Source organism: Ptychodera flava, chromosome 6 (genome assembly GCF_041260155.1).
Source record: "Ptychodera flava strain L36383 chromosome 6, AS_Pfla_20210202, whole genome shotgun sequence".
Taxonomy (NCBI): domain Eukaryota; kingdom Metazoa; phylum Hemichordata; class Enteropneusta; family Ptychoderidae; genus Ptychodera; species Ptychodera flava.
This window is the reverse complement of record NC_091933.1, coordinates 23,230,931-23,249,492: the sequence shown is the minus strand read 5'-3', so window position 1 is coordinate 23,249,492 and position 18,562 is coordinate 23,230,931. Positions and strand designations below refer to the sequence as shown.

Genomic DNA, 18,562 nt, shown 5'->3' with positions numbered 1-18,562 from the left:
AGTACAGAAAACTTGTTTGAAAAATTTTAGCTCCTCCTGGGATAAAAACAGAATTATTGCTAATCCTTGTGTTATGAATGTGTACATTTTGTCTCGTGACAACATTAGATGTAAGATATGATGGAGCTTGACTCCATGTTATTTTATGCATTAGATTCAGTTTCAGATATGCCACTCGTTCCTCCTCACAAAGCCACCCTAGGTTTTCAAAGTGAACTGATCCAATGTGTTCCCTGTGTTCTAGAACAAACGTTATTATTTTATTTTGTGTATAAATGATTATTTATGGTATATGGGATATTATAGATGTGAACTGATATGTCCTTTTCTACCATTTAATTTCATTTCTCACACATACGAGCTTTGTGCATCTTTGCAGACATTTACGACTATGGCGTCAAAGCTCCATGTCGATGAAACTTCCCTCAATGATTAACGAGGTAAGGTCACCACAACTGGTATTTTTTCGGTTTGAAAGTGCGATATCGAATTAAGGTGAATACGTGACATCTAACAGACTCGGCAATATGTCCAAATGGAAACTTTGGCTCAATTTCCTGTTGTCCCAACGGCCAGTTGGGGGTCAAACTATAAAAATTACCCTTAGGGTCCGCGCACATACATATGTTTCCTGCGATAGTAAGATACGGAGGCGTTTGTTTGGTGATGGGCAGTTCAGTGCTTACAGGCGATCGTTATCGATTGCTCACCCAGGATTCTTTTGCAACTATTACTTCATTTTTTTTGAAAAATACTTTCACCCTTGTATTTATAAGTAGTGAATCTCGCAAAAGGGCAATTTCCTTGGTGGATGAACTCATCAAAGAAGTATTTCTGTCATCTCTGTTTTTTGGCATTGTAAGAGTAATTTTAATTTTTCCTATATAATATTAAATCGAGGGTTACATGCAGTGATAAAAGAGAAGAAAATGTTTTTGCTTAAAAATAATTGACATTCTGTCAAGTTTTACATTACAAATGCAAATACGTTAATTTAGAGAATTTATATGATCAAAAGAACGGGGAACTAAATGAGACACTTATGTGTATCAACATTGTGATATCAAAAATACAAAACGACTATACACGCCATAAACTACACGAAGAGACATAAGTCGTCTCTCTATTCTTCATCTTAAATTCTGTTGATCACATAAAAACCGCAGGGAAAGCCGTTCATATTTTATAAACACACGCCGTCACATTTTGTCAACTTTTTTGCAGATGCTATATATAGAGCTCCTTCTGTCCGCGTTCCAACTTTAAACAAATTGACGGAAATTGCAAACAAATATAATTTAGATGCAACGAAGGACGAGTTACTGCAATACAGAGGTAAGTGAAAATCTAATCTTAGAAGGAAAATCTCGTTCTCTGTGCATGTGTGAGCAAGCACTTTTCAAAGCCCTACGACAGTTGGGATTCAAATGCGTTCCAGTACAAATACTCTTGTTTGAAATGATATCTGACAAAATCAAGAATATTTATGCAGACACAAAGGCAATATTGTGTAATAATGGAAATAGTTTTCTTTTTTATCGATTTTGTGGAGCAACTAAGCAGTGAATGTAAGTTTTAAAATTTTAAAGTACTTTTTATCTTTCATGGATGAATTGAGTTGAAATGCTTTGCGTTTCTAGGTATAGTGTCCATTACCTTGGAAACAACTATTTGCACTTTGTTCTTTAACAGACTTCATGGCATCTGCATGCAAGTCCTTTGATGTTGTGGACAGTCTGCCTGAACCGCTACTTCCAGTCAAGTATCCAAGAACACCTGGTTACAGACCTAGACCTGAAGAAAACAAACTAAATGCTTGGTAAATTCTGACATTTTTATTCATTCATTTCCTTCCTGTTGTGTAAGTGTTTCGTATCAAATTTAGAGTAAGTTATAATTCTAATACTTTCAGATATTGCAAATTTAGAATCAATATCAGATATTACATTTCAGGTACTGGCGATGTGACATAAAGGGTGTTGATACGGGCAAATTAGCAGGCAAGACTTTAGCCATCAAGGACAATGTCCCAGTAGCTGGTGTTCCTATGATGAATGGTAGTTATGTTTTAGAGGGATACGTACCAGAATTTGATGCAACAATCGTTACTAGGATACTCGATGCGGGTAAGATTTGTGTAATAAGCAAACCATGATGGGGGATAGTCGCCAGATTGATAGGTTCGTCCAACTTCGTATAGGAAGAAATTGCAAGTTGTTGCCTTGAATTCTGTGACGACGGCAATAACCTCGGCACGGGCAAGTTCTATAAATCAGAAATGCCTACACTGATCGGGTTAGACGAAAAGTGAAGCCTTACCAATTCATGGGGACAAAGACATTAAACGCTGTCGCAAAATGATGATTGGATTTTTGAATTGGATTTCTAGCCTGGTGTGGTACTGTATTTAGACCAGTTTCAAAGCTATTAACGTTCAGACTTTTTCCCGGGATTTATAAATGAGATCTTTTGCCCGTCGGTCAGAACCGAATGAGCACATCGAAAGGCGACACAGAGGAAAAGGAGGACTGAAAAAGCTGTCGATAAACGCAGGATGGTGGCAGATCAAAATAAAAAAAGCTCATAATCAGTTTCATTCAAACATTAGGGCCATTTTATGTATACTTGCCCCAAACATAGTTAAGTGATAGAATAAATTAACCTAGGCAGACTGTCGCGAAATTGGAGCAATATATTGGCAGAATGTCGCGTACATCGTGGGGTGAACACGATTGCCTACATCCAACCAATAATTGCCGCGTACGCCCGAGAGAAGGCGAGCGACTGGCACCAGTCTAGTCAGAATGTCTTTTACTGAAAAAAAACTGATTTGAACTTAATCATAACCTTGGCACCCCACCCTAAATGATCGAATTTAATTTTAATGTTTACCAAGGTGGTCGCATCATCGGCAAGGCATGCGCAGAAGACTTATGTAGGTCGGGAAGTAGTTTATCTTCTGTCAAAGGAGCTGTTAGAAATCCTCATCGTATAGACCACAGTGCTGGTGGGTCTAGCAGCGGAAGTGGTGCGTTGGTGAGTATTCTCGACAGGCGCACACGCGTAGCTGGGTGGACGCTTACCGGTTTTCAGTTAACATGCAATATGCCCTCGTAACAGTCGGACTACATTTCAAGGCAGCTGATTCGTAAAAAACTGTTCGACTGCAACACGGCCTTATATTAAGTATTTCATCAAATGAAGCTTCACACTTGTTTTACAGGTCGCCAGTGGTGAGGTAGACATGGCCATTGGCGGTGACCAAGGTGGCTCTATACGTGAACCGTCTGCGTGGTGCGGTGTAGTCGGTTTGAAGCCAACCTTTGGCCTTGTGCCCTACACTGGAATTCTTCCCACAGAACTCACCATCGATCACACACGACCTATTACAAAAACTGTCTATGATGCAGCATTGTTGTTGGAGGTGAAGCATATCAACATAACAATGTACTATGTTTAGTGACGATCATCAGGCAAGTAAAGACATTAACAAGAGAAAGTAAAGAAAATATAGACAATATACCGTCTTCCTCTAAAAATTTTAATTTGCACATTAATTATATTGATGATTGGAACAGTTCCATTGACAGTAAAATTTACTGCTATGCCCTTAAGCTTATAACAACTGGCCTGAATCCATCAATTATGTACAGTATTTTCACGGTGTTTCAATTTAGGGGATTCCATCTGCCAATGACGAGATTGATTCCTAGAGAATAATTAACACTTGATCAGTCTGTCACTGTATTTGGGTAGGCAGCCATGTTACACAATGCAACTCGTGTAGACAACATTTACTATGAAAACCTAAGCCTAGGCGAATTGTATTATACACGGAATATTTCGTAATCTTTCAAATGAATGATACACTTGTGAAGCTAATAACCAGCAAAATTTAAGATAATAATAAATGATCAAATAATATAAATTTGCCGATTATTGGAATGAAATTTTGAATTTCTCACAAGCAAAATCGAAACTGAAACTTTGGTCTTTGACGATTGATCACAGCACACTATATTCTCTGGCGTACAGATACGCTCTTAGTTTTGTTTAGAGAGTTTCCAAGCTTGTGATAACAAGCTCCTAAGGTTTTGAAGAGCAGCATATGAAAGTCTCGGCCGCCATGGAATGTCTTCGTAAACTGTCGATCTTAGAAGTCGGCACTGTATACAACGTGTGGAAAACGGATGAGCAGCATGTAAAACGCGAGCAGAAATGGTACATTTATAAGACTTTCCTATTACATAAATCCTTTCACGTCAGGTAATTGCCGGTCACGATAATGGACTGGATCCAAGACAACCCAGAAATCTTCAAGTTCCTGATTACACGAAGATGGTAAGTAATCGTCAAAAAGTGCGTAAACGTTGTGTTCCACAAGTGATGATTTCAATGCTACATTAAAATGTTGAATATTAGGTCTTCTGCTTTTCCCATTTTACCTATTAATACTTACTTAAGGAATACCAAGGTTGTTTTTCTCATGGAAATCTGACCTTCATAAAAGGGACCGTGATTTCCCCAACAAATTCCAAGAACTTCACATTTGTCACTCATGGATGAATAATTAAATTTATGGAATGCACGAATCCTCTTAAATTCACAAATTTTCTTGGAGCATTAAGATGCATTATTTTAATTACTTTATAGGTTGTAATTTAATATTGAATCTGCATTTTGTTACCCTGAAAAACAACATTGTCGTCGATTGAAAATACTTATCACAAAATGCATGAGCCATATGCCGCAGTCATAACTTTCTTCAAACAATGGCCTCGCTGGAAACACAATCGATTCGCTATCTTGCTTGTTCAGTATGTGATGCAGGAGTTATATATTAATACCTCCCAACGAAGTAAGATGATGTGCGTTTCTTGATTACTTTGGCCCTTTATCTAAGAGCACGGACAGTTGGTGACAACGTTTCAACATTTCCAAGTATAAAATTGTTCGGAAAGAAGCATATTACCCGCTCATGTATTTTGTCTTTCGCTTGTTTATTTTTTCCTGAGCCATTTAACGAAACGTTTGGTTAAAAAATAATGTAAAATAACATTCTAACAGTATATTTGTATGACTTATTCTAATTATAATGGAATCTGACGGGCAAACACTACATGAGCGATGCCCAAAATACTTGAGCGGCTGTTGTATATTATAAATCATTTTTTCGCAAATCTTTGTGAAGGGAATGTAGTTTTGCGACCAGTGCAATTTTAATGCATCAGTTGGCAACCGAATTACCAGGAATTAGAATAGGTATTCTCAAAGAAGGCTTTGGTCAGTCAAACTCTGAAGACGATGTCGATACCATGGTTAAGAAGGCAGCATATCAGATGACCAGTATAGGTGCTTCAGTTGAAGAAGTTTCTGTCCCAGAACATAAGCTGGGTATGTTGATCGATGCAGTTAAATAGCCAGAGAACATTTTCATTATTGTCTCGTCTACAAATCGTATTTTTACTTTCACACAAGAAAACTTGGATTCTCTCTCAAAGTGTAAAGAATACGGTTAGCTTTTTTCTGATCTTTACGTCGATAAAAACAAGTCTTTCGCAGATGTGATTTTCCGTTCCATATCCGACGTTTTATTTTATTTTGTCCAAAAAAGGATGATGATTATGCAAATAAAATGCACAGCAAACATAGTTTTAAACTGTGTGAGTACCTACAATGAAATCACAGTGGCGTCAAAGGTCGTCTATAATAAACTAAAAGCACAAGAACTGAGCTCCATTTGTTTGTATGGAAACACTCGAAACACGACCTTTTCACGATATTGCTCCATACTTCACAGCTGATCATCTGTTCACGGCAATTGCAACAGAAGGAAGAGTCGACATGATGATGAAGGGATGCGGTAAGTTTCTACAGTATCTGTGAGAATGTATAATTTGCATCAACACCAGGGAAGAAAGTTACACCGCCAAAGATCTCTGTCGTGCGTTCAACATATATAAATATGCATTTTCTATCCGTACGCGATAATCATGTTCTGAGTTCCTGTACACGATATTTGTTTCTTACCTTCTGCAGGAGCTGGTTCGCACGCAGTACAAAGGGTACTATCCGTCTAGCACCGTCAATGCGTTACATAGAGGATACCGAACAAGGATAAACGACATGTCTCATGTCGTCAAGGTAAACAAGCTCAAAGCTTTTAAAGTTCTGAGTATTGTCGACAATCCACATACAGAATCATGGCCCCTTTCTTTTAAATTAACGGAAGTTATTACCAGAATGATCCAAACTGCTTGCGATTCACTTAAACTTTGACGACATATTTTTGTTCAGAATAAAGGTAAAAGGTACTAGCCCATTTTTTCTCATACAAAATGTAATGTAAGATGCCTTCTGCAAGGCTCCTGAGCGTTCGTGGCGCCGTAGTTTTTTTCCCTCAAGATGTACATGGGTGCCTCTTGAAGAAATGTTGCAGCTTCTGGTTATGAATTTTAAATATGTTGAAACACTGTTGATGGCTTTATATTCGTTTTTTGACTGTAATCTATCTTTTCGTCCTACAGACCGTCTTGCTGTTTGGAGATTATTTGAAACAAGAGTACGGTGGCTATTTTTATGCAAAAGCACAGAACGTTCGTATGGACATGACCAAGGCATTTGACAAGGTTTTTGAATACTGTGACGTGTTGGTGATGCCTACAGTCCCTTTCAAAGCTCCAAAACTGGCCCTACAGGATGCGACAATTTCCGGTAAATGGAATTCAATTTGCGTTTATGGCTCTTGCATTCGTTTTTCATCTGAACCATTGTGGTATATCTACTTAACTATATGTATTGCTTGTTTTCCCGAGAGAACCTAACCATCTAAACTTAGAATATACTTGTGGGTTTCTCTCTGAATCAATCACTGAATAGAAAACATGCAAGTTTCATTTTCAACATCCAATAGTACGGGAATGCTATAGCATTGCTATGGCAAATCAGACTTCATTCAGCCCACTTTTCCTCATAGCCAAACACAATCCACTCCGACGTTTTTGCACCCGTACATGTTTAAAAATGACACACGTCAACCCTTTGTTTCCTTTTAGAAATCTGGGAGCAGGCTACGAATTCGTACGCAAATATGTGTCCATACAACCTAACTGGCCACCCAGCTCTCAGCATCAACACTGGTTTTTCTGATGGACTACCAGTAGGAATGATGATGGTGAGGAGAAAGTTTGAAGAATCAATGTTACTGAAAGTAGCATATGCATACGAGAAAATGCGAGATCGAATGTAGCATTTCACCGAAAGAGGGCTTAGCATTCTCATTAGCAACCCAAATAATACAAAATTCAAGGACGACTGTTCCGTTTCAGAGAACAAGACTCTAACCTAAATGACAATACAGCAGTGTGCACATGTATTAATAATATCCGTTGTGAATTGAATCTGCATTTTACTGATATTGGGAACTTGTCTGCAATCCTAGAATGAGCAAATAAAAGACGTATGCTCAAGTCCTAAATAAATATGTCTGATGGTCAAAGTCAGAAGTGGTCAGCTTTGAATGATTATACTGAATGAGGTTTCCGCGCCATGGCTCGGAGACATTTTACATGTAGGTGTACATGTCTGAAAATGTCAATTCTGTGTTCTTGATTGTAACTCGGATAACAAGTTAACAAAGATCGGTACTCTGATTGGTGACGATTTTTGTGAATATGTTTATATTTAAACCAGAATGTGATGGTGTCAGAAAATCATTGCAAAACAGGTTCGCGTGAGCTATCATGATTCTCTCGTGCGATTAATCAAAATTAACCAAATTTGCTGGTGACGGAAACAAAATGTTGATATTCTAGCTTTTCTCTGTTCCTGCTGTAATAGTTGTCCGTGAAAGTTGGTCAGAAATTAATACAAACGCTGGTAGCACTATAAAGATCAATGCTCTGAAGTTTAATTTGTCAAAGGTCGCTGTTCGACAGAATAGAAACCTATATAAAATGCAATAGAGAAGGAACTATAACATGACAACAATATGACAATACTAAGTACACTGAAGGGAATCAGATTCCTATCAGATCCTATTAGGTGTGTCGGTAAAATGTTGTGTAAAAGTTTCAATGGAAGTCTCTAACTTTTGTGCCAATTGTAATTTTTATAGGCGGTAAATAAAATGGTTCACAGGCACGCATATTGGTATCAAGAATATTGTTAAAGAAAAGTTGGGCTTTAGGTGGGATAAAACGCTTACCAACTAATTTTGGTGTAATGAGCTATTGACAACTATCTTACATTGTAAAAAATTATATGAAGCACGAGGGAATGAAATAATGTTCTCATCGTCATTTCGTTGCAAGGCTGTAAAATCTGTTATATTTGCATTGGTTTTCCACTCTTCAGGGAGAGAGTGTACAATGCCCTACCATTTTACATGTAAGAAAGCATCTTGTAGTACACCAATAGCAGATATGTTTTCCCATCGTAAAAGATGGCCTCTTCTGTCAAACATTTGACCCCCATAGTCTTCGAATTCTTAATAAAAAACACTTTTACCACCTATGAGGATTTTACAATCGCTCCAAATTAATTAGTTCATGAGAAGTGTTTTTGTTTTAGAAATTTAGAAGCATATTGCGATTTGGCGAGTAGGTAGTGGAAGTAATTGGCTCTTAATAATCTGAGCTTGTCATAAAAGCAATGAAGAGAGCGAGGTTTCAATCGTATAATGCCTTTAATATCAATAATAACTTTTACAGTGCGTTTTTGTTGTACCAACCTGTTATCAGATTCGAACAGTCATGTGAATGTTATTTAAATCTTCCTTTATGACGTCACTGTTTGCCAAATCGAACTGGGCATGCAAAAAATCTAACTTTCAAGAGCGAATCTGGTAATATAAAAAGTTGTGGTTCAGTTGCAAGGGATATATGACATGTATGCCTGTGCAGGAGCGGGTGATGTCAAAGGTGACCTTAACGACCAAAGTTCGCATCGCAATTTAATTGTTCGGAGTGAACTATCGATGCAGGTGGAAAGACTACAAGGTAACGTTAGCCTAAACAGTTTCTGCATGTCTTTCTAAATTATTTAGTAGTTTTACTTTAAGTGAAGGTAGTTCCATAGTTTTCGTCTCTTCAAGAGGACCGAAACAGTTTTTTTTCTGTTCAAAAATTCAGCTATCAGCCTACGTTTCCCCAAACTTAACCCCTACGTGTTTGCTCGACTTCACACACTAATAGCTAGTACTTGCATGGAGGTACGTGCTGGCAAGTCGCCCTTGATAAGCGTGAACTCGTCTCGTGTAGGTGTAACAGTCATTCCTCCAAATAGTGTAGAGTGACCATATAAATTTGAGCAGCCTGTAGAAATTGAGCAAAACAGCGCAACCACTTGTGGTTACATACACAGTGAACGGCCCATGTGACCCAGAAATAAATTGGTCACTAGGTTCATCCGCCGTGTGCCTGAGCACCTAATAACTGTCATAAGTTCAAGAATACATCTGCACACAGTGTGTGGTGGGGTGTGGAGGGTTAAACATTAGTAACACAGGCGATTGGCGCGAAGCCCACGTGATGCAACAAGAAAACGGGGCTCTTCGCAAAGCAACGAGTCAAGCACGTGTGCAAATAAAATCACATTTACGCCTACAGAGGACGTCTCTGTGTTGTGTTGAGCAAATGAGCACGGCAAACTGATGAGAACTGACATATATTGAATATTTACCACAAAGTATAAAGTGGTTAAGGTCATGCAATATTTTTAAGTAAAAATGTACAAATAGATCGTTTTCTGCTATTTGAGTTTATTTCACACATACACATGTTGTTCTGCCTGTGTCTTTGCAGACATTATACGACTATGGCGTCAAGGCTCGATGACAATGCCCATTGTGATAAACCTGGTAAGGTCGCCCCGACTGCTATTTCTTTTTGGTTTGAAAGTACGATATCAGATCAAGGTGAATACGTGACATCTAACACGCTCGGCAGTAGCCTATGTTCAAATGGATGGGCAATGCACCAGAAATACTGTCCCATTCCCACCTGAGCTCAAATCGCCAGTTCGGGTCAAACTGTGAAAAATGTGATCCCTAGGATTCGTGCACATACATAAGTGTCTTTGAAATGACAAGACATGAAGGTGTTGATTTAGTGAATGACAATTTGGTGTTTACCCATGATATACTAGGATGGATCCATAGATTACCCAAGATTCTTTTGAAAATCATCACTTCACTTTATTTGTAAAAGCAGTTTTCCCTTGTATTTAGTAAGTAATGATGTTTCTCGCAAACATGCAATTGGAAATCATCAAATTCATTGTTTGGTCATTTTAAAAGTGATATTCGTTATTTCAATAGAAGATTGATTCAAGTGTTACTTGCTAAGGATAAGAGAGGAGATATTTTCGCTTAATAATGACATTCTCTATTACCCATACTTGTGCATTAATTCACAGAATGACTTTGATCAAAAGAACGAGTAGTGATTCCGTGTAATATTATTTATACAATCGCAGCTGTTCAGGCAATAAACTATACACACAGACATTAGCCACCCGTCCATTCTTCAGAAAAAGCGTCGGTATTTCTGTTTACACAACATTACAGGAAAGGCTGTTCACATCTTGTAAACACATGCTTTGACATTTTGTTGACTTTGCAGATGCTACATATAAGGCTCCTTCTGTCCGTGTTCCAACTTTACACAAATTGACGGAAATTGCGAACAAATATGATTTAGATGCAACGAGGGACGAGCTACTGCAATACAGGGGTAAGTTCGGAATCAAATCTGAGAAGAGAACCGAGTTCTGTATAGAGAAAAGAAACATGGGGAAACTTATTCACATGCGAGATATAAAGATACTATAAAAGCCAAGTCGCCCAATTACAACGCAGGCAGAGGTACAAGCAGCGCTTTCTCGTGCAATATTTGTGTATCGAGGATTCGTATACAAGAAACATATCGTTGGTACTGTAATGGAACACTTTCTAATTTTAGCCATTGCTCGCAGCGACTAAGCAATAAGCACAACTTCTAAAAATTTAAATGTTTCATTAATGAATTTAGTCGAAATGCCTTGTGTTCCAAGCGTAGGTGTAGTGACCCTGGAACCATATGTTTATTTCAACATTACTTCATTCCTTAACAGACTTTATGGCATCTGCATGCAAGTCCTTTGATGTTGTGGACAGTCTGCCTGAACCGTTACTTCCAGTCAGTATCCAAGAACACCTGGTTACAGACCAAGACCCGAAGAAAACAAACTCAATGCTTGGTAAATTCTGACATTTTCATATATTCACTTCCTTCCTTTTGTTTAATTGCGTATGAAAGGTGGCATAAGATACTATGTATTTTAATTTTGAAAATTTAAGATTAATATAAGATATTACATTTCAGGTACTGGCGATGTGACATAAAGGGTGCAGATACAGGCAAATTAGCAGGCAAGACCATAGCCATCAAGGACAATATCCCAGTAGCTGGTGTTCCTATGATGAATGGTAGTTATGTTTTAGAGGGATACGTACCAGAATTTGATGCAACCATCGTTACTAGGATACTGGATGCGGGTAAGATTTGTGTATTATGAGACTTGATAGGCACTGGATCGATAGATTTATCCCACTATACTTGTGAAAGATTTGTCCTTTTATCACCCAGAATTCCGTAACGACGTCAGTCATTAACTTTGGTAGAGGAAAGTTTCATAAATCAGAATTGTCAAATCTAATTTTGTCATACTAAGAATATAGTTTTACCAATTCTGAGCATCTGAGACCTTTAATGCTGTCGCAAAATATTTATTTGATTTTTTGAAGGGGATTCCTATCCCGCCGTGATACTTCTTGTAGATCGTAGTTGCAAATCACTCCTTCAGAGTTTTTTCCGGGGTTAATAAATGATTTCTTGCCATTCAGGCTTACCTGGATGAGCAACACAGAAGGAGATGCGGAACGAAAAAGAGGACAAAAGAAATACTGTCGGTAATGCATAAAGGAGGCAGCTCACAACAAAAGAAACTTATTATCAAAATTTAATTCTAAATCGTCACAAACTGGGGTTTACCTGAAGACGCTTGCACTTGCATTAAAACGTAAACTTGGAACTTTAAGGTATATGATTAAAATCTCATTTTATGATTTTACCAAGGTGGTCGTATCGTCGGCAAGGCATGCGCAGAAGACTTATGTATGTCGGGAAGTAGTTTCTCTTCCGTTAAAGGAGCTATCAGAAATCCCCATCGAAGAGATCACAGCGCTGGTGGGTCTAGTGGTGGAAGCGCTGCATTGGTGAGTATTCTCGACAAACAAATGCTCAGGCGAGCAGGCGCTTAGCTGACGGCGTTCAGTTTACATGAAATCTGCTTTTCGAACTTAACCGCTCAATGCCGTTGGGACATTTGGAATGCATTTTATTACGTGTCCAAAGAGTTGACAATATACAATTGTGACTGCTCAACTGCCGCACGACCTAGACCTAGCATAGCATCTTCACACTTGTTTTTTCAGGTCGCCAGTGGTGAGGTAGACATGGCCATTGGCGGTGACCAAGGTGGTTCTATACGAGAACCATCTGCGTACTGCGGTATAGTCGGTTTGAAGCCAACCTTTGGCCTTGTGCCCTACACTGGAATTCTTCCTGTAGAAGTCACCATTGATCACACAGGACCTATTACAAAAACTGTCTATGATGCAGCTTTGTTGTTAGAGGTTGGTTATATCAACATTACAGTTAAATATAAACATTTACGATCATCAGACGAGCACGAACATTGAGACTATGGAAAGCGATGAACACAGACAATATGCCGTCTTTCTCTGAATTCTCACCTTTCAAGGGAATTCATTGTATTGTCCTGTATTGATGATTGAGGTAGTTTCACTGACATTTAAATTTACTCTTATACAAATCAATTAAATCCATTTTTATTTAGCATTTTCACCTATAAGTGAAAATGACGAGATTAAATCCCAGTCAATAATTAATACTGGTACCATATTTGAGTTGGCAGCCAGGTAACACAATGCAATGTGTTCGTAAATGAAGTTCGTTTGAAAAAACCATAGTCTTGGCGAACCGTGTTGTACATATGATATTTCAAGTGATAGCCTTCTGTAATATATGAAATATGAAATATGAAAATTTCGACCGCCATGGAATACGTTTTCGTAAAGTGTAGATGTTAGAAGTCGGCGTTGCATAAAACGTTTGAAAAGTCATAAGTAGCATTCTTATGAAGCATGCACAGTGGTAAGTTATAAGGCTTACTATTCACTCATTTTCTTTCATGCAGGTAATTGCCGGTTATGACAATGGACTGGATCCCAGACAACCCGGAAATCTTCAAGTTCCTAATTACACGAAGATGGTAAGGAATCGCCAAAACGTCAATAACGTTGTGCTCTGCTAATGATGATTTGAAGATCACCATAAAATGTTGACTATTTCAAGTTTTTCGCATTTTTTCCATAAAAGGCTTATGAAAATAAAGGCTGTATAACATTACCTGTGATTCCCAGACGAAAAAAGGATTTGGCATCGTATATGTCACTCATGAATTAATTAATGGACCAATAAGCAAATTTATGGAATGTACGAATCCTATTAAATGCACAAAATGCCATGTGTCTTGGATAGTGATTAAGTATTGAATCTGGGTTTTGTTACCCTGAAAACCGAAACACCATTGTCGTCAATCGAAATACATATTACAAAATGGATAGATCCATACTTATGCTAAGGTCACCTTCTTTTAAAAATGGCCTTTGAGGAGACACAATCGATTAGGTTTGCTGCCTTACTTGCTAGGGATATGATGCATAAAGTATATTTACACTGTACCAGTGACAACGTACGCTACCAAATGTCAAGTATAAAATTGGTCAGAAAGATGGTATATCATTAACAGCCGTTTTGTAAATCTTTGTTAAGGGAATGTAGTTTTGCGACCAATGCAATTTTTATTCCGACAGTTGGCAACCGAGTTACCAGGAATTAAAATAGGTATTCTCAAAGAAGGTTTTGGTCTGTCAAACTCTGAAGACGATGTCGATACCATGGTTAAGAAGGCAGCATATCAGATGACCAGTCTAGGTGCTTCAGTTGAAGAAGTTTCTGTCCCAGAACATAAGCTGGGTATGCTAATCGATGCAATAAAACAGCCAGAGTACATTTTCATCTCGTCTACAAATCGTGTTTTTTTACTTTTACACATTGAAACAAGTCTTTCCCAGATATGATTTTCCATTCCATGTTCAAGATATTTTGTTTTATAAAAGGATGATGAATATGCAAAGTACATGCAGAGCAAACAGTTCAATTGTGTAAATGCCTACATTTTAATTACTGTGACATCAAAGGTTGAGTATTGAAACACACCTTTTCACTTTCTTCAATATTTTCTCCATACTTCACAGCTGACCATCTATACACAGCAATTGCATATGAAGGACAAGTTGACATGATGATGAGGGGATGCGGTAAGTTCTATATAGTATCTGTGAGAACGTGTAGTTTGCTGTAAACAGCAGAGAGAGAGAGAGAGAGAGAGAGAGAGAGAGAGAGAGAGAGAGAGAGAGAGAGAGAGAGAGAGAGAGAGAGAGAGAGTATGTGTGTATGTGTATCTAAGTGTGTCATCTCCGAAGAGTGTTACACTTCCAAAGATCTCTGTCGTCCTCTGTCTTGCATTTAACTTATACGGTAATCATTTTCCGAGTTCCTGTACAAGATATTTGTCGTTTTCTTGCACGCTGCAGGAGCTGGTTCGCAGTACAAAGGGTACTATCCGTCTAGCACCGTCAATGCGTTACATAGAGGATACCGCACAAGGATAAACGACATGTCTCATGTCGTCAAGGTAAATGAGCCCACGGTTTCCAGATTTCTGAGTATCGTCGACAATCTACATACAAAATCATGACCCATTTCTTTAAGATGAACAAACTTCATGGACATTATTCCCCGAATGGTCCACTCCAAACCACTTCACTTGCACCCAGACGACATATTCGCATCTGAAATACATGTAAAAGGTACTATCCGCAAGTAATTTTCTCACACAAATTGTACCGTGTAAGACGTCTTTTGCCAGAAATTGTGCCATTGTACCGTGTAAGAGGTCTTTTGCCAGCAACTTGTGGCACTGTATTGTTTTTAAGATGTATACAGGTGCCACCTGAAGAGATATTACAGCTATTCAGTCATGCATTTAAAATATGTTGAAACATCATTGCTGGTTTTACTCGTCTTTTTTCACGTATGCGCCATTATCTTTTCGTCCTACAGACCGTCTTGCTGTTTGGAGATTATTTGAAACAAGAGTACGGTGGCTATTTTTATGCAAAGGCACAGAACGTTCGTATGGACATGATCAAGGCATTTGACAAGGTTTTTGAACACTATGACGTGTTGGTGATGCCAACGGTCCCTTTCAAAGCTCCAAAACTGCCCCTCCAAGATGTGACAGTTTCAGGTAAATAAGAGTTCAATTTGTGTTTTCACGTAGACCCTTGCAATTTTCTCTGTACCGTAGTGTTAAGTGTACCTCACTGGATTAATTGCTCGTTTTACCGAGAGAACCTGACCATTTAAGTTGGGGGTAAACATCCTCTTTTTTCTGAGTCAATCGCTTGACAGAAAACATCCCAGTTTGATTTTGAATGTCTAGAGCATGGCCAGTGCATGTATAGCAAATCAAACGTCATACAGCCAAGTTCTTCTCATAGACAGCCAACAATTCAGGTCAAATTCTCGGGACCTTATTTTGCTTCCTAAGTGAGTCTGAAGGTCTAAGACAGTCAACCATATTACAGTTAAAACACATAAGATTCCGGAAGCCAAATTGAAGTATTTGGTTATACGGGATTTTCATACCAGAAATGCCTAAAAATTTGAAAAGATGCACGAGTTATGCTAGTTCCATGAACAAACAGAACTTTGTCAATGATAAGGATTACATTCGCGCTAACAATATTTATCAGTTCAATATATCAAACTCTTGCTGTGGTGAAAAGTCAACTTTTTGCCCACAGTGCATTTCAATATCTCGTAGTTTGCCCACTTAGCACAACACAAAAGCTATGTTCAGTAATGAGAATTGTTCAGCATCCGTACATTTTTAAAATAACACATGTCCACCCTTTTGTCTACATTTAGAAATCTGGGAGCAGGCTATGAATACGTACGCAAATATGGGTCCATACAACCTAACTGGCCACCCTGCTCTCAGTATTAACACCGGTTTTTCTGATGGACTGCCAGTGGGAATGATGATTGTGGGGAGAAAGTTTGAAGAATCAACGTTGCTGAAAGTAGCATATGCATACGAGAAAATGCGAGATCGAATGTAGCATTTCACCGAAAGCAGCGTTAGCATCCTCGTCAGCAACCCAAACAATACAAAAACCAGATATGAACTGAATATGCTCACGTGTTTTACAACAGCTTCATTAATAGTAGTACGCTTCACATAACAATTAGAGATATGTTATATCACTATATGTAGCAGGTTTAATCAACTTCGCACAGTAGTTTCAAAATTAATAACTAATTACAAAACTTTATTTAATATGCAAATGAGCTGTTGATTAACTTGACACTGCTCAATGCTTCATGGGACAATTGGTTACCCATCAGATCAACATTTCTAGTAATTTAATGCTGTAATTTTAGAGTAATGTCACTAATTACGAAGTTCAATAAATATGTAAATGAGCCCTAATTTAACTTGACACTGTTCAATGTTTCATAGCACTATAAATATTATCAAATCAATATCTCTGGCACGTTTCACTAAATTTGGTGCCGTAATTTCAGAGTTATATACCTAATTACAAAGTTTATTAACTATGCAAATGAACCCTTAATTAACTTCACAGTACTAAATGCTTTACACCAAACTTAGATATCAGTCGGATCAGTATCTGCAGCAGATTTCATCACATTAGGTGCAGTTATATCGGAGTTATATGACTAATTACAAAACTTCATAAAATATGCAAACGACCTATTGTTAACTTTACACTGCCAAATGCTTCTCAGTACAATTAGATATTTATCAGAACAGTATCTGTACCCAATTTCACTGACTTAGATGCCGTAATTTTAGAATAATATATACCTAATTACAAATTTAATTAAATATGAAAATGAACCCTTAATTAACTTCACAGTACTAAATGCTTTACACCACAGTTAGATATCAGTCAGATCAGAATCTGCAGCAGATTTCATTACATTTGGTGCTGTTATATCGGAGTCATATGACTAATTACAAAACTTCATGAAATATGCAAATTAGCTATTTATTAACCCGACACTGCCCAATGCTTCTAAGTATACATAGATATATATCAGATCAATATTTGTTGCGAGTATCATCAAGTTTGGTGCAGGAATTTCAGAGTTATCTCACTAATAACAAAAGTTTATTAAATATGCAAATGAGAAGATAATTGACATGACACTAACAGTATCATGATAATGTTCTGAGATTGTCATCTGTGAAACGTTTCATGAAATTTTGTGCAGTATTTCTTGATATATGTCTACACTGTCATTACCGTCTCCATAGGGAAACCATTGTACGGAAAAAAACGATATTGCATAACTTCATTAATATGCAAGCCACACCAACATAAATCTTATCAGTTCTTGCAAGTAGCATATCGTACCTGTCCAACAAATCTGACTTGCATCCGTTCAGGCGTTTTTGAGTTATCGTGTAAACAGACAGACAGACAGACACACACCAACAAGTATAATTCACTGAAATTTGAAATTTGTCTGCAATCTTCAACGTTGTAAATGGTTTACTATATCGTCCTGTGTGATTAGGCAATCGAATGACACACCAGTATAGCAGCCGTTCAGGGTATCGTAAAAATATAGCGGCCGTTCAGGGTATCGTTAAATCTCGGTGAGAACGGAAATCGTTCACTACTAAACACATGGAGATAAGAGGACAGGTCACATTATCGATCATCACAGGTACTCTATTGACGGGGCGAGCTCCTATTTCAATTCTCAACTTTGGAGGTCGATTTTTAATTATAGCAATTAAACATTCGAGCGATCAATATTTGTATAAGCTTACTGGTCGCAACATTGTAAATTTTGTTAATTATAGGCCTATAATTTGTATGTAAGACACAATGAAGTTGCTCAACTGTTGTAATATTTTTAAGGGCATTACAAGAGAAAAAGAATGACTAGAAAAAGTTAATAAACTTTAAACAAGTATACTCAAGTCCTAAGTGAATTTGTCTCGAAGCCGAATTCAGAAGTGGTCAGCTGGAAACCACCGCTGATAAGGTTTCCGGGCCACGGTACGGAGACATTTCACAGGTACGTGTCTTACGTTCTTGATAGTGAACTATGAAGGGTAACGAGTTAACAAGGGGCAGTACTTTGATGTGAGAAAACTTTGTTGGATTTATTTATATTTAAACCGGAATGCAATCAAAATATTGTTAGCATACCATTACAAAGCCAGTTTTGGGTGAGCCAGGACCGTTGCCTGCGTGGGGGAGGGGGGAGGGGGCAGGTGTCCCCCTCCTCCCCGTAGAATTTTCAACAAACTCAGTATGTAAATTTTA

The 18,562-nt window shown here is 37.9% G+C and overlaps 2 protein-coding genes across 4 annotated transcripts; both read left to right on the top strand.

The window, feature by feature from the left end:
• On the top strand, nucleotides 1-18,361 carry LOC139135222 (amidase-like). 2 transcript variants are annotated; one of them, XM_070702506.1, is made up of 13 exons: nucleotides 8,948-8,999; nucleotides 9,804-9,859; nucleotides 10,623-10,733; nucleotides 11,113-11,238; nucleotides 11,364-11,536; nucleotides 12,117-12,256; nucleotides 12,476-12,676; nucleotides 13,261-13,335; nucleotides 13,940-14,102; nucleotides 14,384-14,446; nucleotides 14,723-14,823; nucleotides 15,252-15,438; nucleotides 16,122-18,361. In XM_070702506.1, the coding sequence occupies exons 5-13, from the start codon at nucleotides 11,458-11,460 to the stop codon at nucleotides 16,313-16,315; spliced, it is 1,203 nt and encodes a 400-aa protein (XP_070558607.1). In that variant the 5' UTR covers nucleotides 8,948-8,999; nucleotides 9,804-9,859; nucleotides 10,623-10,733; nucleotides 11,113-11,238; nucleotides 11,364-11,457; the 3' UTR covers nucleotides 16,316-18,361. The 2 variants fall into 2 exon arrangements, with proteins under 2 accessions (XP_070558606.1, XP_070558607.1); XM_070702505.1 differs by lacking the exons at nucleotides 8,948-8,999; nucleotides 9,804-9,859; nucleotides 10,623-10,733; nucleotides 11,113-11,238; nucleotides 11,364-11,536 and adding exons at nucleotides 1-440; nucleotides 1,225-1,335; nucleotides 1,693-1,819; nucleotides 1,954-2,126 and having other exon boundaries at nucleotides 16,122-16,485.
• Nucleotides 5,112-7,507, top strand: LOC139135224 (uncharacterized protein in nthA 5'region-like). 2 transcript variants are annotated; one of them, XM_070702508.1, is made up of 5 exons: nucleotides 5,112-5,394; nucleotides 5,801-5,863; nucleotides 6,040-6,144; nucleotides 6,528-6,714; nucleotides 7,056-7,507. In XM_070702508.1, exons 3-5 carry the CDS (start codon nucleotides 6,127-6,129, stop codon nucleotides 7,247-7,249), a joined length of 399 nt encoding a protein of 132 aa, XP_070558609.1. In that variant the 5' UTR covers nucleotides 5,112-5,394; nucleotides 5,801-5,863; nucleotides 6,040-6,126; the 3' UTR covers nucleotides 7,250-7,507. The 2 variants fall into 2 exon arrangements, with proteins under 2 accessions (XP_070558609.1, XP_070558610.1); XM_070702509.1 differs by lacking the exons at nucleotides 5,112-5,394; nucleotides 5,801-5,863 and having other exon boundaries at nucleotides 5,935-6,144.
• Nucleotides 18,362-18,562: the final 201 nt, after the last annotated feature.